We start from the raw sequence: 27,726 nt of genomic DNA, 5'->3' as shown, positions 1-27,726 counted from the left end.
GTGTCTCCCCTGCTGTGTGTTAACCAACTGTCTGGTCCCCTTTTCCAAGCTGGAGCACCCTTTGGGTCTGGAGGCTGATGTGACGCCCCAGACGAAGAGGCCCGAACTGGTTAGTTCTCAAGCACAGAGTTTAACAAAGAAGTACCTGGAGACCAAAGAACTCCTGAAGCTGCAAGAGCTGAAAAAACGCAATATGCAGGCACAGCTTGGCCTCTCGCTTTCTCACACTCCCATCAAGGATCCTTACTTTTCTGAACTTCCAAAATCTTCAATACCGGAAGGCCCTCCCCCTGAACTTGTCAAAAGAACGGTTAGCTTGTTGCTTCAGGACAGTGAAGAGGCAATTCAAGAACTAGAAGACATGATAGCTGTTCGTCCTCTGTCCCTAAAGGAATTGGCAGAATTGTTGAGATTCCATAGTTGTAATCAAGAGACAGCGGAGAAACAACAACTACAGAAGCTCTTGGAGACCTGGAAGTACCAGCAGGAGATAGAAAATGAAACGTTAAAAAAGCGTCTAGCCAGAGCAGGAGAAAGCATCCGTGAGTACGAATCCCGTCTTCTAACCATTGAGGATTTGGTCGGAAGGGTTCAAAAGAAAAGTCTAGGAAGCCTAAAAAGTCCCTATGGACCCCTTTCAGAAATTGAAAACCACTCCGAGACAATTGAGATGGACAAAAGAATGCTCTCTCAGAAGGTTGAACTTTTAACTAGTGAAAACGGGGCATTGAAACAACGGTGTCAGGAGATCGTGAACCAACTGACCGAGGCTGACAGAGAAATAGACAGACTTAAAGTTGAACTGATCAACCAGCAAGGCGGTAAACAACATCACCTGGTCATGGAAGAGCTAAAAATACTAAAGGAAGAACTGGCTGAAAACCAAGCAAACAGTATAGACAGGGAGTTTTATGAGAGGGAGCTGAATGAGAAGTCTTTGAGGCTTCATGAAGCTCTGATTACAATGGAGGAGCTCGGCAACACCCTAAAAGAAACTGAGAAGAAGCTGCAGTTGAAAGAGGCTACGCTTAAAGGTCTTGGTTTTAACCCAGATTATGAGGAAGAGGAGGAGTTACATCCAGAGGAAGCACTCGAATCCTCACAAGCTAAATTATTTGAGATAGAGGCCAACCTTCAGTCTAAAGAGAAGCGCTGCTTGGAACTTGAAGCTAGGAATAGAGAACTAATGACATTGAACCGGGAATCTGAGAAAGTCAGTAGAGAGATGCTAAGAGAAGCAGAAAACAAAATTACAATGCTACGAGAGAAGTTAGAATTGAAGACAGGTAGAGTTGAAAAGACAATAAGCGAATGTGTTGAAGCAGGAAAAACGCAAGTTGATAATAAAGAATTGTTAGAGCAAGTGGTAGAAGAGATTGAGGGGAAGGCCGAGGCGATTGATCAGGTTTTAGAGATGTTAGCAAAGGTAGATGTTGATGTAGAGAACACACTCAATGATTTAAAAAGCTCTTTATTTAGTTGTTCAAAAGAAGAGCAACCTTGTGTGAGTCAGAAGGACATGAGGTTGTTAATAGAGGGTGAGTTCTGGAGCCAGCTGTTGGGCTCATCCATAATCAAACCAGAGGAAGACAGATGCAGCTTTGATAGCGGTTTGGCACGACAGATGTTGGCACAGAAGCGCTTGATGCTTTTGATTAGGAGGATTTGTCCACATGAAAAAGTTGCAAGTGAGGTAGTGACAGAGCCAGATTTTGCATCCATGTACAAATGGCTTGATAATGAAACGAATGCTCTGATTAAAGAAGAGTTAAAAGACACCTTGGAGGAAAAGTCTAGTGTTCTGAAACAGATTGTATCCAGTGTAAAATTGGCCAAAGATGACCAGATTTTGTCTTTGGCTATAACAAGCTTTGTTCAAGAACAGAAACCGTCCTCTGAACATCTGTTTGATGCCCTTAAAGAAGCCTACATGTCTTATGTGATCACTAGGCTGCGAATCCAACATAAACAAGAACTAAAGCAAAAGCAGACCGAAGTTGAGAATGGTTGGTTGGATTGTCCAAATTGTCATAAATTGAGAGAAGCCACCAACAATCTTGAGTCGAAACTGGAATATATCCAGAGTCAACTCGCCACAGGGCAACAAACTTTTATCCAGATAGGAGAGCCCACTGACTCATTGAACAAATCCAATGAGCTCAGTGACATGATAGCCAGGAAGGAACTACAAGAGGTCAAAGACCGCTATGAGCAGGAAGCTCAAAAGTTGAGGCATGAAATAGCTAAGACCAACGAGATGCTGCGTATCCGCTCAGAAGAAAATGTGAAAGAGATCAACTCCCTGACGAACTGCATGGAGAGTCTGAAGGAAAAGCACGAGATGGAGAGGACGAATCTCATGGAGATGTTTGACCGGGAAATGGAAGAGCTGAGGAGCATGATGAGTCCGTCACACCAACACAAGAACTCAGCAGACACTGACAGACCGCCGCATCTCGCCTCAGCCCAAACATCCACCCTGAAGGAGCGAATCCAAGAGCTGGTCACCCAAGTTTCGGTCATGACCCAAGAGATGAGACGCCGACAAGAACAGGGAGACAATACCATTCTACGGCTGAAATACGAGAAAGACCTGGAAAACCTGAAGGTGGAAGCACTCCTTGTCCTTGCCGTCCTGCATCTGTGATGCCTTGTGTTCCTTTGTGGCCTTCCCAGATTCCCTTCCTTCCCCAACTTCCGATCCCAATCCTAACCCCACTCCCACTACTCTTGCTCTTTGTTCTGTAAACCACTTTTTCTTCTTTGTTGCATGAAAACTGACCCCTTCTAGGTTTATGTGATCATTGGCGCTGCAGCAGTCCTGGACTGAGGAACCCATTTTGTTGAAGTTTCATCAGTGGTAGAACTTTTCTACAACATTAGATTCACCAAAACTATTAAACAGAAGATATTAGATTATTCTCTACTAAAGCATCATATTATATTAGCCTCTTATACTCTGAAATGAGTTCCTCTGTTCTTAGTTCAATGTGCTTATTGGTCTAACCCACTGACTCAGCTATGACTCAAACGGTTAAGGGCAAAGACTTCACCATTTTGAACATTTTCTCATATTCAAAGTTATTTTTGTATGAATTTTTCGGCCCAAAAAATTCTTTGCCTTTCGCTGTTTCTACTAACAGTTTAATTGTATCCCTCTTTTCTCAGAATAACAGTTACCCCAACCCTAACAATTTTAACCGAAGGGCTTTCAAATGCATCTCACGGCCAGCAGCAACTTCAGTTAACTCATTTATGACACAACCCAGTATGGATCTTATATGGTACAACTCCATGATAACTGAGTCTACAACTTCCTTTGCTGGTTAAGGTAGTGACATGTGTTTGAAAGCCCTGAATGAAGCAACTAAGTAAACCTTGACCTTATTTTGTATCAAGTCTAAAAGCTTTGTACTTCTTGTCATAATAAGGCTCAATGCGCCAACTAACTGAAATACCCATTTTCTCATATAATCCAAATGGCTTTTGGCCAAATGGTATTGGTTTAATGTGATAAAGGTGATACTATTTTTAGATTTTGGTGCTCAAAGCAGCCACAAGAAGCTAGAATAAAAAGGTGTTTCTCCATATGTCAGGTATTGACATTTTTTGAGTAGCTTTTGCTGGTGAAGTTGTTTAATGTAATATGTTAATGTTTTATGCAGCTCTGATGCGATTCCCTTCCATTTTATTAGAGTATTCAAACAATTACAGCTCAAAACTAGAGCAAATCAATCTTAATCTCCATGGTTTAACACGAGTGGAATTTATAGGGAAGAGTGTTTTTTGTTTGTGTGAACCAACTCTTTAAGAGGGGGTCAAATGGAGATTCAGTTGCAGTTTTTTTGGATAAGGCTTGTGTTTTTCTGTTTTGTAGATTCATGTACACTCATCCCATGAAAAGATCCAAAGAAATTAAGCGTTAGTCCTCAAGTGTGTAAGTTTCACTACTTTTTAGAAAGGTCTCTGGCTCAACCCCATTGTTTCCTACCAAAGACATATTTTTGTTAAAACTGGTCATAAATAACAATGTTTTTGTTTTTTTACAACAAATCAAAGTTTACATTGGCAGTTTGGTCTACAGACAGTGGTGTCTTAAAGATCATTACGTTTACAGTTTAGGGCGTTTATGTTCACGATGAACGTTAGAAAGCATATTCGATGGTCAAATAATAATCTTATGTCTTCGTTAATTAAATATTCTGCCCTGTCTCAGTCGGGAGTGCATGTCCCTGCCATGACCCAGGATATATTTACACGCAAGACACAGAGCCTGACATGCTTCTAAATAAAGCTTGTGCGTGGTCTGATGTCAGAGCAGGAAGTTTACATTTGCGCTGTGGGGGAGACGTTTCAGCCTTACAGTGGGTTCCTGGGTCTGTGCCCTCAGGGGGTTTTATCCCTGTGAAAACACACTGAACCTCCATTTCCCCTGTCGGGCTGGAGTTACACTGAGGCAGAGACAGGCCATGGCCCAGCCATGGACTTAGTCCTCAGATTAGTGCAGTGAATAGAGGCCGGATGCAGGACGAGGTCTTTAGTTGTGCTAGTGGAAAGGCCATTGAAATCTCTTCTTGTGGAAACTTGCACTGTAGTTATAATAGCAGTGTAATGGCTTTTTCTAAACACGTGTTGATGAGGATTATCCTCCTCTTTCCCTTTTCTTCAATGTACGACAAAAAAATGCCATTTCCAGAAAAACTGCAGTGTTTCAGATGGCCAGATATTCATGATGACCACCATGTCCTTTTATTCCATAGAAAATAGTTTTCAAATAGGCAGTTCAGGATTTGCATATTAGCTGCAGATTATAGCCCAGGGCTGCCTTCGACCAAAGATTATCCTAGTCATACAGTTGTCGTCAGTACAAGCGATTCCTTTTTTTTTTTGGCTTCAGAACATGTTTACAGTTCCAGTGCTGAAAAAGTACTTTTTGAGTAACATCATGGAATATTGTACTTCATATAAAATGTAATAATAAAGTGTGTAAAGTATGTTGGCCAATGGGTGCAAACACGATACAACGTAAAAAACAAAAGTGTTGATAAGGATAAACAGCTTTGAAAACAATGCATATAAAAAACTTAACAGAACATGCCCAGCGCTTACCAAAGGGGCTGCAATGAACGACACACTGCAAATAAACACTTGGCTCAAAACACAACGAAACAGGGACACTAAAAAGTGAAGTGAAGCTGGGACCATGTGTTTGGTGTTTTTATATTGGCGTTGTTTTTGAAAATGCAGCCGTTTCTCATTCCTCGTCTTAACCCTTTTATACACACACAGGCTCAACTTGCTCGTAGCTAACAGGCAGTAGGTTGATGGAGATGGAGAAGGCTTATATTGTAGAGCAAAGGGTTTCTGCCTCCTCGGTTATGTGGTCAGGAGAACCTTTTGTCTTTGTCAAGATGGGCCGCAAACTCACAGTTGCATCGTATTTCCCATCCTATAGGCCACCTGTGAGAGGGGCTTTGCTGCCATGGAGGAGTCTCATCAGAAGGTGATCGATGAGCTGCAGAGGAAGAACCAGAGAGAGCTGGAGAACCTGCATGCAGAGAAGGAGCGGCTGCTTGAAGAGGAGACGGCAGCCACCATCGCTGGTAAATCAAATCCCCTCACAAAAGGAGCACAGAGATGTCATTTATCACTAATTTGATACAAAATGTATGTTCTCATTTGCTTGTAATACTTCAGTAAAATAGGAAACTTGTGCTTACTTATTAAATTATTATTTTCTGTTACTTTAGCAATCGAAGCTATGAAAAATGCCCACCGTTCGGAGCTGGAGAAGGAGCTGGACAAGGCCCGCAAGGCAAACAGCAACACGGAAAACGCAGACATAGAGGAGATCCGCAGACAGCACGAGTAAGTTGTTCGTCGTTTATATGCAGTATGGTTTGGTGTTGATCAAGGACCTTGACTTTCTTAGTCTGTTTATTTAATGACATGAAGAGTAGTGTCAGATCACAGTGAGAAAAGCATAACGGCACAAGACTGACTCAATGCTAACATATTTGGTTCAACAGATGCTGTTTGGTTAAAGTAACTTCTCTTAAGCGTTAAGTTGAATACATCAGTTAATCCAGAAGTGTCCTGGTCATAGTTTGAAAGTTGTTAGTTACGATTTGGAACAGGACCATAAATGCAACATAATCCTAAACTTGACTTTGTAATTGACGTGGTTCTGCTTCTTTTTTTGTGCTTCTTTTGGCTAATCAAAGAGGCCCTATTATGCTTTTGGGGGGTTTTCCCTTTCCTGTAGTGTGTTATATAGGTTTTGGTGCATGTAAATGATCTGAAAAGGCTAAAACCCCCAACACTTTACTGCATTTTTTTTTTTTACTGAATTTGAACTAATCTTCTTTTTTTCTTAAATGTATTACTCAGATGAGTTATTGATGCTGTTAATAATTCTGTACCCCCAAAAGGTGTTGAGCTTTTAAGACTCTTTTGACTTGATCTGATTGCTTCATTAAAGAATGTTCCATCTGATCTGAGCACTGATAAAAGATCAGATTGTGCAGCTGTCGCTCATGACTTGTTTGGACGTGTGTTAAGAAGCTGTGCGTTCGAGCACACCTGCCGGTCTTCAGCAGAACACTGAACTTGGTGATACGTGTGAGAGCGCTGATGCTGACAGTAAATCAATCAGAATTTCATTAGGCTGAGCGAGTTCTTTAGGTCTGTTATTTTATGATCCCAAAGCTGTGGGACGACTCAGGCCCAAAAATACTTTTTCCCATTGACTTATATTGGGAAAGAGACGTCTGTAAATCAGTGATATTTTTATAATCTAAATAACTCCCCAGGACGAACACTTTTATACCCTTATTTAAATCCTGAAATCACAGTCACTTCATTCACCACTGAGAAAGATCATAGGAATGCTGGATCCAGTTCTCAATTTTTATAATTTATTTGGCACCTTTAGTTACTTTGCACGTTCATGTTGTTAATGAAACAATGGAATCCACTAATAAATTATGACTTACCATTATGGATTAAGATTCCTGGCAGTATAAGAAGTTATTAAAAGTTAGTACCAGCTGCAACATTTAAATGATGTACACACCAAGTACATCAGGCCATTCTGCCTTTCACTAAACCAGAGCCTCAGCATGTAGCTGTATTTGCATCCAGTCCCTCTGAACCCAAGCTGCTGGTATTGGATTTCCTCTCAGTGTGCTCCTGTGTTGTGTTTCAGGGAAGAGCTATGTTCGTTCCAGCGGGAGATAGAGGTGTTGTCGGAGCAGTATTCCCAGAAGTGCCTGGAGAACGCCCACCTGGCACAGGCACTGGAGGCCGAGAGGCAGGCCCTCAGGCAGTGTCAGAGAGAGAACCAGGAGCTCAACGCACACAACCAGGTGCACACACACACACTGTTTTGAGTGCAAAAATAGCATAACGGCCTCCCAGTTCAAATGTTCTAAGCTTCTTCTTTTTGCTTTTTTTAGGAGCTGAACAACCGTCTCGCAGCAGAGATCACTAAGATGCGCTCCATGACGTCAGAGGATGGAGTAGGAGACTCAACCACCACAATACAGGGGAAAGAGCTCTACGAGTTAGAAGTAAGGATCAGGCAAATCACTACATGAAATCTGTGCCAGCGATGTTTAAAATAGTCCTCCTTAGGCAGGATATTGCAAAGTCGTGTAGCCTGCTTTACATTTTCTTTTGCTTTTGTGACCAACTTTTTGTAAATTTGCAGGCCATCTTCACAAGATGACACAAACGTACAAATATAAAGGACGGAAATGTGTTTTACATTTTGCCCCACCCTCATCCCATTCCGCTTGCCGTTCCACACAAATTTTAACTTAATCTATTCACGCACATTTTTTAAATAACAGCCTTTTATAAGATATAAGGTGATAGGGATTTGTTTGGCTGCAATTAAGCCAAGGTAATGCTTTTCTGAGGGTTTAATTAAACGAATATTAAGGGAAGAATCATCGTTGATTAAGACAATGTTTGGGAGACACAGTATCTGAACCTCAATGATATCAGATTCTCTGTCAGTCATTGTCTTCATATCTTTGTCCTTTAATCTTTGTTTTTAGGTGATGCTGAGGGTGAAGGAGTCAGAGGTCCAGTACTTGAAGCAGGAAATCAACTCCCTGAAAGACGAGCTCCAAGCAGCCCAAAGAGTATGAGTTGTATTTTTTTGTCAATAACAATTTTTTACCAGGGACTTCCGTGAATCCCCCGCTGACCGGCACCATGCTTACTCTTTATCTGAAATGCTGAACATTGTGTTTTTCAGGATAAGAAATATGCAACAGATAAGTACAAGGACATCTACACGGAGCTGAGCATCGTGAAGGCAAAAGCCGAGCGGGATCTGGGCCGGCTCAGAGACCAGCTGCAGCTCGCTCACGAGGCTCTGGGGGAGCCGTCGCCGGAGGAGATGGAGCGGGGGGGATACGGTACTAAACTAATGAAAATACAACCGGCCTCTTGAAAGCACAATTTAAGACTCCCTGTCTCTGTGATATCCGCCTGAACAAGTGGTACAAGTCAGATTAATCAAACTCAAATGATGTAAGGAGGTGCATGTTTGGGAGATTTGACCAGCATATGTGAGGCTGCCGGTTCCAATCCATGTGTGGGTTTGATGTGGCCTAAAAGTGAATTATAGATATAGCAGCACAGAGCTTCAAGTCCAAATCAAGCAGTTGTTCTATTAAGGGACCATAAACAAATACTCAGCATGCCGGTTTGTCCTTGGGCAAGACACTTCACCCTAAATTGCTCCTTTGAGTATTGTCCACAGTCGTCACGGAATAAATGTATAATATGTAATATGTCAAATGTAAAGCGCTTTGAGCACTTGGAAAAAACGCGAAAATAAATACCATGAATTATTATTATTATGATTATAAAATCTCAGAGCAGGGGTATACTGTGGCAGAAATAGAGAAAGAATAGTTTGACCTTTATTTAGGTGTCTTAAAAAGACAGAGAGATCCAACTAGGGGAGAGGAGGACTGAGGAATATAAGGCAGTAGGGATGTTAAGGGTAGTTCCTTTTATAAAGGAGGCCAAAAATACCAATAAAGTGCATTCTTTATGAACAGAATGGTATGTTTATTGTGATTGCATTAGGTATGTTTTAGTTTTCATTCATTTTTAGTGTAGATCTTTTTGGGCTGCAATGTTTTCGGGGTCCTCGACTGGATTTATCACTGCATCACAGTGATCTCCCCCTTGTGGTGAAAGGAAGACTTTCGGACCACACCTGGGGTTAGCTTGTGTCTAAGAGATAGACGGTAAATTAAAAGATCGCTAAAATCCCTTAAACATGCTGAATAAGAAAGACTCAGTGGTTCTTGCATGAGGCCGATTGTGTACCCTTTGTCCACTGTTTCCCTTTATTTCAACTCTGACACTATTCCCTTTGTAGATATCATGAAGTCCAAGAGCAACCCTGACATCCTGAAGATCGCGGCTGCTGCAGCCAAACGCTCAGAGCGCACACTGAGGTCAAAGGTGGGTTTCCTGCAGACAGCAAATACATGGTCAAATCAATCCTTCAGCCCTCTGTGGTGTTCATGCTGGATATACTCATGGATCTGGATCACCCATTGTCATATTGCTCAAGCAGCAATAGATTCAAAACTGACAATAAAAAGTCCTGTTTTGACATTTTAAAGTCTCCCACCAATCACAGGCTGAGATTTTAAATCACCTACTGCCATCTACTGGTCACATGCAAAGTTGCTGTTACTTCTATTTTGTGACTCCATCAGAAGTGCAGCTACAGAGTGAACAGCACGGTAGTCTAACACACACTTGCTGGTGTGTTTTCCCCCTTCTGTCCTCAGTCTGTGAATCGAGACATGCCCTGGGACAGTTAGGGCTGCAGAGGACGTGTAGGCCTCCTCCCCCTTCTCCTTTAGGTAAACCAGACGCACAAACGGGCAGTGAAAACATACCCTCTCGTCCTCCGCCTCTAAAGCACTTCAAATCTCTATTTCGTATTATATGCACGAACATGTGACTGTGAAGAGCGAATGAAGATGAAAGTATCACCGCGTGTTTGATGAATACTAATCTGTCTGTCCTTTAACATCAGTGGTGAGTTATATTTTGTGAATGAGTTGCTTACTATGGAGCCCCAAAACCAACAAAGACCAGCAAAAAGTGATTAGCAAATAGGGCAATTGCTGCTTAGCTTTAGTCAGATGTTATATTATAAATAAGGAAACATTAAACCACACAATGAAGTCAAAGACATGCACTCAGACATCATTCTTTCTGAAAGGGGCATCAATCAAAGCTCCTTCACTGTCTTGCTCATTGACAGAATAAAACTGGAAGTTAACTACATTTACTCAAGGACTGTTAAAAACTGTTGGTACTTTTACTTCACTACATTTTGATGGCAAATGTTGTACTTTTTACATTTATTTTACAGATTTAGTTATTAACTACTTTGAGGATTTAGATTATTTCTACAAAATATAAACCACACATCATACATTATTATAGGTAAAGCTACGCACTAGTATTAAAAGAAGTCCAACTAAACCCCACATTTAACAAGTGCAACATTGAAGAGATTAACACATTAATGCATCAATAACTATCATTTTGATGCCAATACTTTTGTAATTTTACTCAAGTACAACTTTTAATGCGGATCTTTTTCTTGTAACAGAGTGTTTTTTCACTGAAGTATTGCTACTTCTACTTCAGTAAATAATCTGAGTACTTCTTCCATCTCTGCATAAATGTATCAACTTTAGTGGTTTTAGAAGGTAATGCCGTAGCTACATTACATATCGTTTATTTTAACTGCTTCTTTTATCCAAAGAGGCTCACAATAAGTGCAATAAATCATAAAGATACAAACGGAACATATATACTTACGGAACATTATACTTGCTTCTGATGCTGCTGCCGTAGTTTCAAATAGGTTAAACACATTTCATGCATTCATTTATTTATTTAATGGCCCAAGCTACAAGTAAAACTAGCTAATAGCTGATGTTAGGAGAATAGACTAATAGTGTCTGAACTGTTGAGTGTTAGTTGGTACTAAATTATGATTGGTTACAAGAGTTTTGGGGGTTCCATAGCACACTGGGTATAGAAGGGTTTACAAACAACTAATGTGGTGATTGGGCTCTATTATTCCGTTATACAGATTAAATCACTGGGTGACCACAGACTCACACTGACAAGGGAAAACACTGCCTGCTCGAGAACTGCACGTCTGTCCGTAAGAAGTCATATTTATCATATTCATTATTAACCTCTGATTTCTCTCTCTTCACCCACCCCCCCAGAGTCTGAAGGAAGGGCTGACAGCCGAGCAGAGACTCCACCTGTTTGAAAACAAGGACACAAAGGAGTTCTGACAGTGACGCATCACGTCGACTTTCCTTGCTGCATGTTTAGAAGTCCACTATATTTTAGCTCTGTAATGACTTATTTAGTTACACTACACACTGGTCACACAACACAGATCATATATTATTATTAAAAACATGGTATGAAGTTTGAATTTCATGTCTAGATTTTGCATTCCATGCACTTCAGTTAACTGTGACTTTTTTTTGTATTGTTTATTTTTTCGCTGCCATGTCTTACTGTAAATACAGTTTTTAATTGTCATGCATACACTAAAACTATGAGTGTGTAAGCTACTGTTTTAACTCCCTAGACTATTGCTTGCCAAAGGCATAAATGTGATGTTTAAAGGCTAAACAAAACTGCATAATGAGTAGTGCATATTAAAAGCATAGGAATGAGTCTGGCGTTGCGGTGTAACGCTCCATCATCATTCCAGCATAGGTGGAGGTGTTGCTCAGTGGAAAAAAAAAAGCCACCGAACTAAAATGCTCGTCTGCATTTGAAAACAAAATGTTGCTTCAGCGCCTGACTCCGACATCATAGATGTTCCCCACTATCCTCGGATCAATCTGAGACACCTGTGGAAATGCGACAGCTTGATGCATTCGAATGGGATTCACTGACTCTAATTTAAATATATATATATGAACATTTATATAGATTTTTTTTTTCTTTCTCTCACTGCAATCATCGGTCCAGCTGTATGGGAGTTGTTGGAGTTGTTTGTAGTCGTGTTCAGTGGCAGTCCCTTTTTGTATTTATTTGAATGGTTGGGATTTTTCTTTCACATGCCCATTCCTTTGTACTCTAATATTGTAAATATAAAGCAAATATACACCATCTGACTACAGGTTTATTAGCAATAAATATTTTTGCACCCTTTTTGTTGTGTTCTGAATTTTTGTATTACTTTTTCAGCACACTGAACAAACACAACACAAGTAAGGGCATGATGATCCAGTTTTCCATTCAACTGCTGACCGTACAGAAATAAAGAGTAGGACAGCACTCAGATGTAATGATTTATCCTTTTAACCTCTGGCTTCAACAATTTAAAACGCCAATTGTGAACTGGTCTTCAGGCAGACAAGCTGTCAAAAATCATCACTAGTCATACTGTGCAGAAAATAGAGGTCAATGGAACCCATTTTCTCACTTTTGGACAAACATTAAAAGAGAAAACTAAATGTTTAGTCAAACACACGTCCTCCCCCTTCCTGTATACCATAACACATATCCTCTCAATGCGTTGTTGCTTGAATCCAATAATCCATGTTTTACTGTTTGCTAAAAGCTAATAATATGAGATAGCAAACCTAACCAGATCCAAATGAATAATGGTGTAGCTGAAATGTTATACTGTGTAATAAAGCTTTAACATTTCCTGCACATGCTAGGGATATTTTGAAAATATACCTTAGCTTCACGTTTATTATAGTCAACTAATGAGTAACTAATTTAAACTCTAGTGATGTTGTTCTAGATGTAAAATCAAAGTAGTTAAATGTCAGGCATATGCAGTCTGCCTAATGAGTTTCAGCACTATTCTTGAATTCTTTTTCGACTGATGCCTCCCAGTTGGGCCTCTTAGGTCGCTGTATGTGTCACATATTCCTTTGAAACCTTACATACTGTATCAAAGTTGTGTTTACAGCAGAAAAAATTTAGTGACGTTTGACTTGAAACCACTCTTCTTTGTAACACGACAATGGTATAGATTCTGATGTTTTACTTTAGCCTCTGTAGCCTACGGTACATGCATATCTGTTTGTACCATTTTACAGCAAAGCATAATAAAAAATGTGTATTTCTCCTCTTATAAAGAAGAAGAGCTCCCAAAACCAAACAGTTTGGATTCCATGATTTTTTGAGGCTCACCAATTTGAGGCAAACTGAGTGAGATGAGGGATGCTGCTCTTTTGAAATCATCTACTCTTTTAGCATGCAGAATAGCTAAAACAATTAACAGATAATACTTTATCAACTAACTTACTGATCCGTTTTGATATTTTTATTTTTAAATGAATAATATCCAAATAAAAATATTAAGCAATATACCAGGGCAGTAATTTATACCACAATGGGTAAAAAAAAACGTTTTTAGAAATAAACCTCAGTAATTCCTAAACATATCAATGCCCAAAAAGCTCATTATACACAACTATATCATATAATTATAATAATTGTGATGTTTTGTATTCATTTTACTGGCACAAGGGGCTTACACATTCTGTATATCTACTTTCCTTCCTTCCTTGATTCCTTCCTTCCTTCTACTTAATGTAATTATTTCCTCCCTTCTTTCCTCTTTCCTTACGTCTTTGCTGAGTTCTTTTCTCCTTTAATGCGCCCCCTTCTCCGTATTTTAATGTTTCTTTCTTTTCTTCCTCACTTTCTTACTTCTTACCACCCTCCCTTTCTTCTTCCCTTTTTTTCATTCGCATTTTTTTTTTTTTATCACGTTGACATTTAGGATTGCAAAATGTTAAATTCCACTCAGGCCTTTATATCTTCATTTATTTGTTTAATTAACCACAACCAGTTGTCTATATCTTATATTCTTTTAAAAGTAGGATTTAAGTTACTTTTTTTATAAGAAAAATGACAACAGTTTTATTCGACAATTAAAACATTTACAGTTTCTACGGGGTCTACCACTTAACTCCCATAATTCCTTCCTGTTTCACAACTGACTGACAACTGTTCCACTGCTCGTTGGTTTGTCAAGCGACCCAGAGTTAGACAGCACACAGGTGAAAGCAATGGCCAGTAATGTCAATCTAAGAAAAGTAAAGTGAGTAGCCTATTTTTATCCCTGGTTGGTCGCCTTAGTTTGGTTTTACTGTAGCATTGAAACGATACATGCAACAGCTGGGTCAAGAAACATATTCTGACTGAACTGAACAAAAGTCTCACCTTGTGCTGATAATTAAAACAATTGTGCTTTTATTAATCTCCATCTTTTTGATACTTGGTCTAATTAATTTATGTATCTATTTTTTTTTTTTTAAACACTCAAACGCATCATTTATAGTTTTATTATGAAGGGGTCATCCGGAAGTTTGAGATTATAGTCTAAACAACTTGACACCGCTGCTATCAGAGTAGTGTGTTCCTGGAAAGTGTGTGCAGCTTTATTTAATTTGGGGCACATTTTTTTGTAGTGATATAGGGATGAGTTAGAGAACATGGGTTGTTGAAAGAGATGCAGGGTGGGAAGAATTCTTAACTGGACGTTTTTCTCTTCCGTCCGGGTAAGTTCAGATCCCAGCACAGCTCATTACTACCTCCGCTCTGTCTTTGTTTCATGCAGCCGGTCGGGCCTTACCCTGATGTGTACCGTGCTCGTTAATGGAGAGGACGTGTTGCCAAACCCTATGAATAGTGATCTGCATTTGAATAAAACCTTGCTTATCTTTGTTTTTTAGATATTATCAGAAAGCAAAACATACTTTTTCTATCAACCAAGGTACACTGTTCAGTTCGGCGTTAATTTTATACAGCAAAGGACATCATTGAAAACAATATTTAACATTTTATGTTATCAGTTTGGCCGTTACATTACAAGAAAGTTACTTCGAGGCGTAGTGTGCAATGACGTACAATGTGGATCACTAAGCTATAAAAGTTGTCATGCTATCGTAATAAAGAGCTTTATTGGAATTAAGACCTTGCCGAAAGAATACGTTATTCCTATTGACAAGTTGAAAATAAAAAGTAAGGTGGTGTGGAGCATGACTTTCTGTCTTTAATGAAAATAGCTTTAAGCTGTTCGTTATTTAATGTAGTTCTGCGTAACTCAACGCAGCCGGAGCTAAGCCGGGCCTAGCTAGCTAGCTAGCTAGCTAACGCTAGCTATTGCTAGGCTAAGCTAACTATTTACCAACCCTGAACTGTCAACGTTGGTGCTTAAAAAAAGTCAGCAGTCGGTCTAATAAAGACAATACCCACGTAACCTATAAACTTGATATTATGAACAGTCAAAAATCCCCTATGTAAAATTGGAAATGAGCCAACAACGTTAATAGGCAGTTATGTTATGTTCTCCAACGTTATTATTATTCGAGTTTTCAAGCTTATGTCAACGTTATAACTATAAACGTTAGCTGTAATAAAAAAAAAACGGATCTTATTAGTAACACAACAACAAAGTGAAAACCAAAGGAGGTCAAAAGTTGTTAACTATGACCTCAAGTTCCTGAAAAATAGCAAATAATTTCAGTTTGGTTAAATAAAAATAGTAGTTGGCTAACATGAAAACAGAGTGATAATTAAATGATGTGCGTCCTCCTTAATCGTTCTTATAAGCTGAACCACTTTATTTTCTCCTCTCCATCTTTGCAGATGTTATGGAGCAGCCACCTGGGAGCTTAGATGATCTACAGCCTCAAGACCTTTCCTGGCACCCAAACCCCGCCACCGGCAACCCCGGATTGCCCTTCTCAGAGACCGACTCCTCGGACACCACTCTCCTATCAGGGGAACAACTCCAACCAGACAATGCCTTCTCACACACTACAGTCACACTCTCATACATGAGTAGGTCCCATGTGTTCTCCTCTCACAACTCCCTGCCTCTGCATTCAGCTCTGTATGATGTGCAGCCCATTAGCAAGTTGTCCTTCCACCCTCCTGACACGAATGAGAAGCTTGGGGATACTGGCTATGCACTAAACCAGCATTATTTGGAGCAGGTTGACGGGCCTGTGGACCTTGCCACTCAGACAGAACTTTTTCAGTCATTGTCTCAGGCACATGTGGGACCAGCGAACAATAGGGGCATGCAGGAGTTCAATGGTGGAGTCATTTCAAGCAACTGGGACAAGGATAATCATGTAAAAGGTGAAACGGAAAACAGCCTTTCTTTGGAAATGAGTCAGGGTTTTCAGAATGGAAAGGGAGATAGCTGTTTGAGTTCAGGAGTTTGTGCCGATTCACCGGAGACACTCACCCCTGCCACAGTGGAGGATGAGGAGAGGAGCGACTCTGAGGTGCTCTTTCTAATGTCTAAGAAACAGGACCCAGCTGTGAGAGCTAAACTGTGTTCACTAAGCCGAGAGTACATGAGTCCTCTGGAGGACCCCGTCTCCCCGGCTGCTACCTCACTGGACAATGTGGAGGATGTGTTCACTCTGCCTCAGGCCTCCAGCTCACCCAGCGGCGATAACTCTTGTCCAGACACGGCTGAAGAGGCAGCGTGGGATGGATTGAGGACAGAGGGGGCCATTCAGGAAGGCTTTGGCATCAGCAATAGTACCACAAAGTTAGATTCAAGTGCTGAAAATAGGCAGCCTGTGCACAAACGAAAGGCAGTGCTGGAGCCTCTGATTGACTTGACAGATGATGTTTGTGTGTCAGATGTTTCTGAAAACAAGATTGCTATTCCTCACATGAACGGTAATGCCAAGGCATCACAGAGAACTTTAAAAGGAAAGAAACTGCCAGTGCGGTCGGGCAGAGGGACGCGGTTAGAGGCTATAGTAATGGACATAAACCCCATCAGGTTTAAAGTGTCAGGATGCCCCAATAAGAAAGCAAAAGCTTTCCAATCGACAGTTAGTGATTCTGAGGGAACCAGTTCTCAGCAAAACGACATCTTACCAGTAGGGAAAAGGAAAAGCAGAACTAAGGCGCCTGTCTCAGTGAAAACGGTGAAACCAAAAGCAATGAAACGAGGTAAAACTAATAACAAGAACACTGACAATTGCAATGAATCTACCTCTGATTCTGAAATCAATAATTCTACAAATTCTAATGGCAGCCCACCTCCAAGACGCTCTCGGTTAGCTGTGCAAAAGAAGTTAAAGGAGCCAGAGGATGTTTCACACATGGCACACTCGCCACAGACTAGCCAAATGAATGCAAAGAGGAAACCGTCATCACAATCCAGTCCTCTGCTCAGAAACTCAATGGAGCCAGAGAATGCCTCTCACTCTGCCCCCTCAGTGGAAAGATCTTCCCCTGCACTGTCATCAAAATCTCCAAAGAAAAGCCAAGGCAAAGGCAAGGCTACAGGTAGCAAAGCATCTGCCAAGCCTAAGGGGGCCCGCACTCCCAGGAGGAAGCAAAAGAAGCAGACATGGATCCAGTCGACTTCCATTTTCTCCCCCAAAGAGCCAGAGATCAAGTTGAAGTATGTCAACTACAAGGAGGAGAAAAGGCCCTTTAGGGTGGACAATTTCTCTCCGTTTATCCGTGTGGAGACTAAGTCCTTGCCGTCACTGCACACCGTAATCAACTACCCCGAGGAGGTGGAGAGGCAACACAAGAAGGGCCCCCAGCAGCCGGCCCAGAACTCTGTTTACGTCTCTGCTGTCATACCAAGCACTTCCTGTCTGCAGCTGGGCCGGGCCTCCCTGCAGAGCCAGCACCAGCGCACTTTGGTCTGCTGCCTGTGCGGGGGGGCGGCCAACGCCATGGACCTGGGCGACCTTCACGGGCCTTATTATCCCGAAGGGTACCGGCCCAGCACCAAAACAGCCAGCGCGTCAGACCTTAAACAGGAAGCAGACAGCGATTCAGACTCCTCATCCTGTGACATCAGAGGCAGGGGGGGGAAGCGGGCCGTTCCATCCAAATCACGGCCCCTCAGGCCAGGAGCCAAGTTGAAACAGAGGGGCCTCCTTGAGAGCCAGCGTTGGACAGCAGACGGCAACGGCAGCCCTGCATCTAAGCGGGCCCGGGCAGAGGCTGGCTCTGCTGATGTGGAGGACTGGTATAGCCCCCCCATGCTTCCTCTGGAGCCCTGTGAGTACTGGCTCCACGAAGACTGCGGCATCTGGGCGGCAGGCGTGTTCCTCGTGAAGGGCAAAGTGTACGGGCTGGAGGAGGCAGTGAAGGTGGCGCAGGAGACGGTAAACTGCTCTCTGAATAAATGATGCCGCTTCTCCACAGGGAGGTGTGGCCCGGATAGAGCTGTAAATGAACAGGAGATTAAGCATGATGATTAAGTAACAGGCTGCCTGTTAACTTGTTCTTCCATGGCTCTAGGATACTAATAGGTATTGGATGTGTTGACAAATAAAAGCATGATAACTGAGGACCATGTCAGTTAGGAAAGATTGGAAATGATTGGTGCATGCAAGCAACATTAGGACTTTTTAAATGACACATTTTTCATTACTTGAAGATCTAGTTGGATGTACATTTCAACAAGAACTGCTCTTTAAAAGCTAATTATAGCTTCAATGTCATACATCACAGCTGATGTAGTCATAGTGCTGCTAACCAATCAAGAACTTGAATAAAAACGTCTGTCTACGGGTTTCTAAGGTGACAACAAAAAAAATCACAAGTTTAATTATGTAATTCAAAGCCATGGAAGTGCCTGATTGATGATAATTATAATACACTTTATTTATATAGCACATTTCATTCAAAATACAAGTGCTTCACAGAGCAAGATGCACTTAATTTTACATTCAGATTTAAGTTATAGATATGTTTCTTTATAGATGCATCAGATAAACATTGTAACCAAGCATGTAGTTGGCACGCATGTACAGGGTGACCTTGTTTAACCTTGTCTCTGCTGTATTGTAGATGTGTTCGGCCTGCAGTGAACCCGGAGCTACACTGGGCTGCTTCTTCAAAGGCTGCCCCAACAAATACCACTACCGCTGCGCTCTGGAGTCAGGTGAGTGCTGCTCTGCTCTCCAGCGACTCACTTAACATGCGATCCCTGTTAACTCTCATCGGCACATCTGCAAACAAGGTGACGTGCGCCTGTGGCAGTAGCCAATGTTTATCTGTTTTGCGGGGCCATGTTAATTTCAGTGCAGAGGTCCCGTTAGCCACTTTTAAAGGCTGACAGTCATTCTGAAATAGTAGAGCACTGACTCTGCACTCTTTCGTACCGGGTCTCCTCTCCTCAGACAGGAGCATTATCACTCTCACAGGCGCATGCTGCAGGACTTCCTCCCTGTGTAGCGAGTAAAAAAGAAATCCACAAACAAAATCCCTCGTTCAGAGAGTATTGCCACCTTTGAAACTTGACTTTTTTTCCCTTGCCCAAAAGTGGAATAAAAGACAAAACATAAACCCCGAAACATCAGCATTGGCAAGAATTGTTATTCCTAACATCGCTTACGGCTGAGAAACGAGCCATTGGTGCATCCCTAGTGAGATGTTTCTACTGGTAGAGATTCTGTACTAACACGGGAGCTACTCCCGTAATTCTCGTGTGATCTCTATATATCTTGACCTTGTAAATCCAGCTGCCCCGTGAGGTCACCTGATTTGAGCAGAGGAGGACAGTGACATTGTAAAATCAGGAAGGGTGGAGGAAGTGTGGCGTCTTTAACTCCTAGATGTTCTCGTTCAAGCAGGTGGGGAACTCATTGAGGAGAACCTTTCCATGAAGTGTAAAAAGCACAAGGTGAGCAGAAATCACTACACTCAATGTGTCTGTCAGAACTAGGTTTGTATTATTACAGGCCTAGTTGTCTACTGTATAAAAGATATATGTGTGACTTTAATGTCAGCTAAATATATTCCTCTTCTGTCCCCAGAACAAGAGATTAAAAGCCCCTCCAGGAAACCGAAGGGATGACGGGTGACAGAGGGAGCAGAGACATCACGAGGTAAGATAACATCTGCTCTGCTTCTTGTCTTCTGTAACAACCAAGTACAGTAAGAGTAACATGTTAAAATGACTCATCAATATCGAAGGAGCTTTTAAAGAGGACCGCAGAACTAAAAAAATCTGGCATTACACTTTTTTAAATTTCCCAACATTTTTGAAGTACTATACTTAAGTTATTTATTAAGAGACCATTTAAGAAATGTACAATTGTTTTCTATTTAGGGCATTCTATTCCCCAAGTGAGGAATCTTTTGATCAGAAACCTCATCTGTTGTACTTTTATTGGAGAACTTCTATGTTACTGTAAAAGAGATGTTCCAGAATTGGCATTTTAACACTTTCTCTCATCAAACCAAATAGCGAGTGAGCATGTTAGTTTTAGTGCATGTCAAAGTGATGAGGTCTTTACCATCCATCCATCTTCCATCCATCTTGTCCCGCTTATCCATCAGGGTCACGGAGGTAACAGCTCCAGGGGAGAGCCCCACACTTCTCTTTCCCTGCCCACATCAGCCAGCTCTGACTGGGGGATTCCAAGGCGCTCCCAGGCCAGTGAAGAGATATAATCCCTCCACCTAGTCCTAGGTCTACCCCTCGGTCTCTTCCCAGCTGGACGTGCCTGGAACACCTCCCTAGGGAGGCGCTCAGGTGGCATCCTCACTAGGTGCCCGAACCACCTCAACTGGCTCCTTTCAACGCGAAGGAGCAGCAGTTCTACTCCGAGTCCCTCCCGGATAACTTAACTTCTCACCTTATGCCTAAGGGAGATGCCAGCCACCCTGCAGAGAAATCCCATTTCGGCCGCTTGTATCCGCGATCTCGTTCTTTCAGTCATGACCCATCCTTCATGAACATAGGTGAGGGTAGGAACGAAGATGGCCCGGTAGACAGAGAGCTTTGCCTTCTGGCTCAGCTCTCTTTTCGTCACAACGGTGCGGTAAAGCGACTGCAGTACCGCTCCCGCTGCTCCGATTCTCCGGCCCATCTCACGCTCCATTGTTCCCTCACTCGAGAACAAGACCCCGAGATACTTGAACTCCTTCACTTGGGGTAAGGCTTCATTCCCAACCTGGAGTGGACAGTCCATCGGTTTCCTGCTGAGAACCATGGCCTCGGATTTGGAGGTGCTGATCTTCATCCCAGCCGCTTCACTCTCGGCCACGAACCGATCCAGTGAGTGCTGAAGGTCCCAGACCGTTGAAGCCATTAGGACCACGTCATCTGCAAAAAGCAGTGGTGCAATCCTTAGCCCACCGAACTGCAGACCCCCTCCCCCACGACTACGCCTCGAAATCCTGTCCATGAATATCACAAACAGGATTGGTGACAAAGTGCAGCCCTGGCGGAGGCCAACCCTCACCGGAAATCGGTCCGACATACTACCGAAAACCTGGACAAGCTTTGGGAGTACAGAGATTGGATGGCCCTGAGTAGAGACCCCCTCACCCCATACTCCCGCAGCACCTCCCACAGTAACTCCCTGGGAACCCGGTCATACGCCTTCTCCAAATCCACAAAGCACATGTAGACCGGATGAGCGTACTCCCAGGCCCCCTCCAGGATCCTTGCGAGAGTAAAAAGCTGGTCCGTCTTTCCACGACCAGGACGAAAACCACATTATTCCTCCTCAATCTGAGGTTCGACAATCTCGATGAGTTCGAGGTCTTTACAAATAATACATTGTGCGGTGCAACAGCTGGTTGGTGTTTTTGGGTATAGGGTTTGAAATCAACTAAAAGTGGGCGTGGAGTTTGTACTAGTTCATATGAGTCGCAGCGCTCACTTCCCTTATCTTAAGTCAATGTTTATTAGTAAGATGCCTGTTCTATCATTTGTGGTTAACACAAGCTAAAGACATTTTCACATTTTATTCTAAAACTACAACAAGCCAAACATTAGCTGCCTTTAGCTTAGCGGTGGTAAGTATGTGATTGTGATGTAGGGCTTTGACTTTTGCCCAAAAATCATATTCGAAGTTCGTTTGTTTATTAATATTAAAGTTCGAATGTATTCGAATATTTATTAATAATATTTTGACCATTAAATGTCTTCAGTAAGACCAATATTAGTATCACACTTCAGTTCGATGTTCTGTCCACCAGAGAGCAGTGTATCAGTCAATGGCGGGTGTCCGTAATATGTACAACATTAGTGTGGGTCCCACATATGACAGTTAACGCTCCATCGGAAATACACGAGTTTACAGGAACCTTTCGTGACGTGCACCTAGTCAGTCAATGATGCTTTCGGAAGAAAAACGCAGTCACTTGTTTTGGTTTTTTCAATTGTATTATTATCAGACTCTGGATTAAACACAAACAGTTTTATCCACTGTTCTCATCAAAAATAAATAAAAAAATAAGCCAGTCAGGCTAAGTAGGCTACTGAAAAGACAAAATAAATAAAGGTAGGCCCTAATAGGCTATTCAAAACAAGCACACCCTACCTTATGGCCAGCCATTACTGACATTGTTAAGCGATCTGACCGCAATTACCAAAAATAAAGGCACTTTGTGAATGTAGAACACCTTGAGAACACGTCGAGATACAGGGCAATCAAACATGTAGCCTAGGGCTAAATTAGAACTCGTCGCCATTATGGGCTATCTGGCTGCAGAATTTTTTAAGTTGTTCGCCAAAAACACAAGGTGATTCACATTTTCTGGCTCAAGAGAAGAGCGTTGCTTTGTGACTATGTTTCCCGCGGTGGAAAATACTCGTTCCGCCCTCACGGATGTCCCGCATATTGCCAGGTAGCTGCGTGCCAGTTTAGCGAGATGGGGGTACTTGGGGCTTCTCTCCTTCCACCAGGACAGCGGGTTGCTGTCAGACGGGGGTGGGAGCTCACTGTCGTAGGCCATCATTTCTCTTAGGAGCACATCTTCACTCGGTCTGGCTGTTAAAAATCAATTAGTTTTTGTTAAGGTGTTGTTTAGGCTACATTTTATACGAACTTTTTATATTTCCAATGTAGGTAAGAGTTTGAGTTGTTATGAAAGGCACTCGATAATTTAAACGTTTTGTATAATTTATTATTGATAATAACATCATTATTACCTCCTGCTCCTGCCGAGTTTTGGCAGTACACATCGCCAAAGAGGTCCCCCATCGCGCTAAGTGCATTCTTTTCCTTGCGCTGCTCCCTAGGGTCGCTAGTCGTGGCGTTCTCATCTTGGCCATCCTCTTCGCATGTCTCCTCGCTGACCTCTGCAAGCTCCCTCTGAACCTTATCTCGCACTGCCTGCCGCGACTCTTGTTCTAAATGAACCAGTCGGTGAAAACGCGGGTCGAGGTAGCTGGCTGTGTTCAGTAGCAAGAATGCATGTTTGTCGGGGCCATATCGCGCCTTCAGATCAGTTGACATCATGGTTTTCATCTCCTTTACTCCTGCCGGGTCATCGGTGGAGGGCTTCAGTTGGGTCAGAAGCACATACTGCAGGGGGAGGACCGCTGATGCTGTTGGGTAGTTTTCTGTTGACAGCGCCTGGGTGGCTACTTTGAAGGGCCTCAGCACGTCTTTCACCTGTGGGACAAACACACAATTAATATTAACTTATCCTAGCGCCACTAGTTAGATAGCTAGCGCAGTTAGGTGTCGTTACAAAAAAAAAAAAACACACACAAACTTAGCTAACTTTAACTAGCCTTACGTGTTACTACGTTTGCAACAGTAATATTAACAACATTAGGGACATAATATTATTAGACCTAACAATATAGCCAACGTCACTGACCTTCTCCATTAGCGTCCACTCCACACTGGTGAGCTCCAGACGGCTGAGTTTCTTCTCCATAATCACTGCTGCAACCGGGGCTTGTTGATCAGCTGCTCGACAGATCATATCGTATGTACTATTCCAGCGGGTGGGGCAGTCGTTGATGAGCTGGATTGGTTTCATACCAAGGAGCTTTTGCTTGGCCTCCAGGAGGTAGCTGTCTGTAGGGGAGTGCTTAAAATGCTGAGCGGCAGCCTTGAGGCAACTGACTGATGTTGCAACGGAACGCTGTGCAAGCCCTTTTCTCGCTGCCAGATTAATTGTATGAGCCATGCACGGGATATCAGTGATCCCCAAGTGCCTCTCTACAGCATTTACATAGTTGTGTGCATTGTCTGTAGTGATGGCAAGCACAGACTCAAGCTCTATGTGGTACTCTCGTAGAATACTGCCGATGCATTCTGAGACATTCGCTGCTGTGTGAGCAGTTTGAAGCTCAGACGTGTCCAGGACTACATTTCTCATCTCCCAGTCCTCGTCGATGAAATGGGCTGTTACCGTAACATATGACTCAGTAGCCAAAGAACTCCACCCGTCAGTTGTCAGTGCGAGGTTTTCACCCTGAAGCATTTCCCTTATGCCACCCTTGGTTGTGTCGTACAGCTTCGTTATTTTATTATTCATGGTCCTGTAGCAGGGGATCTTGAACCTTGGCTCTAGCTCGTGGACGAAAGCTAGAAACCCGCTCCCATATATTAAGTTAATGGGCCTCATATCCTCACAAACAAACCGTGCCAGCAAATCTGTCGCTTTGTTTTGACGGGCATAGGGTAGGCCTCGTGGTGATAGCATGGAGTCGATTCTGACCTGCCTCGTCCCCGATCCCTCCCCCTCCTCCGCTTCCAGCTTGCCGGGATGAAGTGTTGACAGGTGGGCTCTCAAATTGCTGGTCGTCGTGTGGTATACGAGTTTGGTCCTACATATTTTACAGATTACTTTGTCCTTACTCAGGATTTTCCCCTCTTTCGTCGGGAACCCAAAGAAGCGCCACACATTACTTTTTAAATGGTCAGGGGTGTGGATTTCAACCTCCTCATCAGGCGTAGTTGTCGTTGGCGCGGCCATTGTTTTAGAATATTGTTTTAAAATAAGCGCGATTGCGCGAACCAGGAGGATGCCAACGTCATAGGTCTACAGGAGCCCAGATGACCAATAATAGCCTTGATAATGAGCTCGCGGTTTTACTTCACCAGGCGTGAAAAAAACCTTGGAATCTGAATTGAAAACAACACTAATAAAAAATAATTCCCATATAGGTTCGAATATTAAGGGCTCCCTAAAATTCGTTCGAATTTCTTTATTTTTTTAAACAATCGAATTATATTCGAACAACGAAGTTCGAGGTCAAAGCCCTATTGTGATGTGATTAGTTTATAGCCTAGCGTTAGCTTTTTACAAATGGAGATTGCATTAACGGTTCAAAAATCACGAAAGGTTACTAGTTATCGTACAAAACGTGACCGCCATAAACGTTTGTTTGCAACAGACAAGATTGTCTGCGATACACTAGAATTCAATGGAAAGATCCTATTGCATTTTGTTGACGAAGCCCTTGTGATGCTAACTTCCTGGTCGGCCTGCAAACATACGTCGATGCTGCACCTCCTTCAAAACATAAAACATGTTCAGATAATTCTTCACTTTGAAATATTTCTTTTGTGTTTATTCATGCAGACATTCACACGCACCATCCTGCAGGGCCTCTCCTTCCTCTTCTGCTGGTAACCATGGCAACAGTGGACCAGGATATCTTCTGACTGACAGCTAGCACCCGTAAACCTTAACTCCACCCTCTGCTCTTTGACTGTTGACCCCCGACACTGTGGCTGGAGACAGGAAGCCCTTGCAGACCGGGGAAACACACCCTTGACTAGAATTTGTGTTCTCAATCTTTAGTAATTTATATGGATTCTTTCTGTTCCTGGACTAAATATGGATAACAATCAAAGATATTTAATTAGTTTAAAGTATTTTTCCTGGATTTTCTCGTCTAAGAGGTATGAGTGTGTGATTTTTAAGTTATTGGTAAAGGAGATGCTGCTCAATCGAGATATGACACTCCTAGAACAAGGTACCTGATTGGACGCTCTCAACACAACAGGGTTCCATATTATTTAACGGGAGAGCTTTTTGGATCATAGCACATGGTTTCCTTTCTAACACTTGCACTAAATGTTGGGCCCAGATGAAGTTATCCAGGAGACCGAACAGTTTGTGTTTGAATGTATTCTCATGGAGGGCTTATTTAGCAGGAAGCACTTTGGAGTGACACTGGTCTTCTGCTACAGCTGCATTATTACCTTAGATGACCCCCCTCCCCCACCCCTTATAGTGTGATATTGCTTCAGGCTCTTTCATGTGGCTCTTTGAGGGTTAAAGTTTCTTCCAGCCATCAGGATGAGACCTTGTGTTTTTTTTATTTGGCTCAAAGCACTTTGGCCTCCCCCTTCAGGCAGGGAGAATGTAAATGTGTCCGTGTTGTGTTTATTAACAGCTATTAAATCAGTTAATGGAACTTCAGTATGAATTCTTGAGAGGTTCGTACATGGAAGCAGGGTTAGATTTGCTGCTGGATTTCTTTCAGTAAAAGTCACCCGCTGTTTACTTTTTTTGTATCATGGGGATTCATCAGTTTGGTTTTAAGATTGTTGCTTCACAGTATTCAAAACATTTATGATGTACCTCAATGTCCTTCTGGGATAAAAAGCCACAACTATCTGTGTTGAAAAGGATTGGTGCAGATTCTTCAGCTGGTTTACATCATTCTTTATTTTAATCTGAATGGCTGTGCTTGTGTAAAAAATCTTGATCCTCTTCTGCGATTTATTTCTTGACTTGGTCCTAAAGGGTGCATTCCCACCAGAACCTCAAAAAGCCTTATCTGGACAGGAAGTAGTGTTTTCCTATTCTCACTAGTTTGTGGTGCAATGACAAATCAGCAGATGTAAATCACCTCTCCAAGGACAGGTTCAGGACTCAAGGCAGCTTACATACACTTTTCTGCCGCAGACTTCTTTGTTAGTGATCCCAGCACACGGTAGACCGGTTCCTAATGAACCCTGGGATTTGTTTAACCCATGCACTGAGATGAGTATTATCAGGTGCTGCGAGCCTGCCTCTTTAGAGAAACGTCTACATGTGATCAGTGTTGGTGTATGTCTATGTACTTCCGCATAACGCCCATAGGGGGCATCATTTTGCTGTCTAAGACAGTGAGCTCCTTTTTTAAAGCACGACGCACACCAATCTCCTTATTTTTGAACTGGTCTATTTTATTTGTGCCATCCTTGTGATTGTGTGTGTTCTTATAGCGTTTTTTTCAATTACATGAAATTGTTTGCATTGTACCAAATGGAATATGTTTTACAAAATGTTTGGATTTAAAAATGGTTTTGTGCGTGTGTTAATCTCAGGGCTGAATCTCAGATATTCTAATAATAATTTAATCTTTTCTGTTTTCTGGGATTGTTGTGTTGACTCCAAAATGACTGGAGCATTAATACATGTAGCAGGATGTGGTCATATGTCCTGATACACACTACTCATCACATTCCAGCGCCTCCTCTATATGTGTGTGTCTGTGCTGTGGTGATTTTAGGTTCAACATGGGACTAGGACTGCCAACTCATGTCACTTTTCATGCTTTTTATTTTATTTGAATTTTTTGTACCATCTTGCTCACCTCTTGGAGCAGAAGAAATCATGTAATTGTCAAAAATAAATATTTTGTTAACGTTGTGGTTTTATTAAGAGATTTGTATGTTTGACTGACTGGTTTCAAAATGTTAAATTTAATAAAACATTTTGATTACATTTTTTGATCATATAATGTTGGGAAATAACTAACAGCATTTTTTTCAGTAAGAAAATATCATCATGAAACATTTAATTATTTAATAGCTTATCAAAACTATAACTCATGTTTTTTTTTATTCAAAATGTAATGTGTGTATTCACAATGAATGAAAACACTGTATGAGTCCCAAAGGAGTGAGATTGGCTGTG

At 42.1% G+C, this 27,726-nt stretch overlaps 2 protein-coding genes across 8 annotated transcripts in view; both read left to right on the top strand.

The window, feature by feature from the left end:
- Positions 1 to 12,243, top strand: part of mprip (myosin phosphatase Rho interacting protein) — a 39,770-nt gene extending 27,527 nt beyond the window's left edge. The window contains exons 16-25 of one of the 3 annotated variants that reach the window (XM_063893535.1): positions 50 to 2,608; positions 5,456 to 5,603; positions 5,751 to 5,868; positions 7,208 to 7,367; positions 7,458 to 7,571; positions 8,064 to 8,150; positions 8,267 to 8,429; positions 9,407 to 9,492; positions 9,828 to 9,902; positions 11,295 to 12,243. In XM_063893535.1, the coding sequence (XP_063749605.1) occupies positions 50 to 2,608; positions 5,456 to 5,603; positions 5,751 to 5,868; positions 7,208 to 7,367; positions 7,458 to 7,571; positions 8,064 to 8,150; positions 8,267 to 8,429; positions 9,407 to 9,492; positions 9,828 to 9,860 (3,468 nt within the window). In that variant the 3' untranslated portion in view covers positions 9,861 to 9,902; positions 11,295 to 12,243. The remainder of the gene's footprint in view (positions 1 to 49; positions 2,609 to 5,455; positions 5,604 to 5,750; positions 5,869 to 7,207; positions 7,368 to 7,457; positions 7,572 to 8,063; positions 8,151 to 8,266; positions 8,430 to 9,406; positions 9,493 to 9,827; positions 9,903 to 11,294) is intronic. The other 2 variants (XM_063893534.1, XM_063893536.1) reach the window with 2 other exon arrangements.
- Positions 12,244 to 14,434: 2,191 nt separating this feature from the next.
- Positions 14,435 to 27,459, top strand: si:dkey-94l16.4 (retinoic acid-induced protein 1). 5 transcript variants are annotated; one of them, XR_010166594.1, is made up of 7 exons: positions 14,435 to 14,615; positions 15,706 to 18,215; positions 18,904 to 18,997; positions 19,686 to 19,738; positions 19,872 to 19,943; positions 20,398 to 21,582; positions 25,396 to 27,459. XR_010166594.1 is itself a non-coding variant. In XM_063893099.1 (6 exons), exons 2-5 carry the CDS (start codon positions 15,711 to 15,713, stop codon positions 19,917 to 19,919), a joined length of 2,697 nt encoding a protein of 898 aa, XP_063749169.1. In that variant the 5' UTR covers positions 14,435 to 14,615; positions 15,706 to 15,710; the 3' UTR covers positions 19,920 to 19,943; positions 25,396 to 27,459. The 5 variants fall into 5 exon arrangements, 4 of the variants coding, with proteins under 4 accessions (XP_063749169.1, XP_063749170.1, XP_063749167.1 ...); XM_063893099.1 differs by lacking the exon at positions 20,398 to 21,582 and having other exon boundaries at positions 19,689 to 19,738; XM_063893100.1 differs by having other exon boundaries at positions 19,689 to 19,738; positions 20,398 to 27,459.
- The last annotated feature ends 267 nt before the right edge of the window (positions 27,460 to 27,726 follow it).

Source organism: Eleginops maclovinus, chromosome 10, assembly GCF_036324505.1.
Source record: "Eleginops maclovinus isolate JMC-PN-2008 ecotype Puerto Natales chromosome 10, JC_Emac_rtc_rv5, whole genome shotgun sequence".
NCBI lineage: Eukaryota > Metazoa > Chordata > Actinopteri > Perciformes > Eleginopidae > Eleginops > Eleginops maclovinus.
This window is presented reverse-complemented; position numbering and strand designations above follow the sequence as displayed.

Coding starts and splice junctions, on each gene's coding strand:
- si:dkey-94l16.4 (XM_063893097.1), top strand. CDS start 15,711: ATGGAGCAGCCACCTGGGAGCTTAGATGATCTACAGCCTCAAGACCTT. Junction 18,216..18,903: donor TGAAGGTGGCGCAGGAGACG/GTAAACTGCTCT, acceptor GCTGTATTGTAG/ATGTGTTCGGCCTGCAGTGA. Junction 19,739..19,871: donor TGAAGTGTAAAAAGCACAAG/GTGAGCAGAAAT, acceptor TTCTGTCCCCAG/AACAAGAGATTAAAAGCCCC.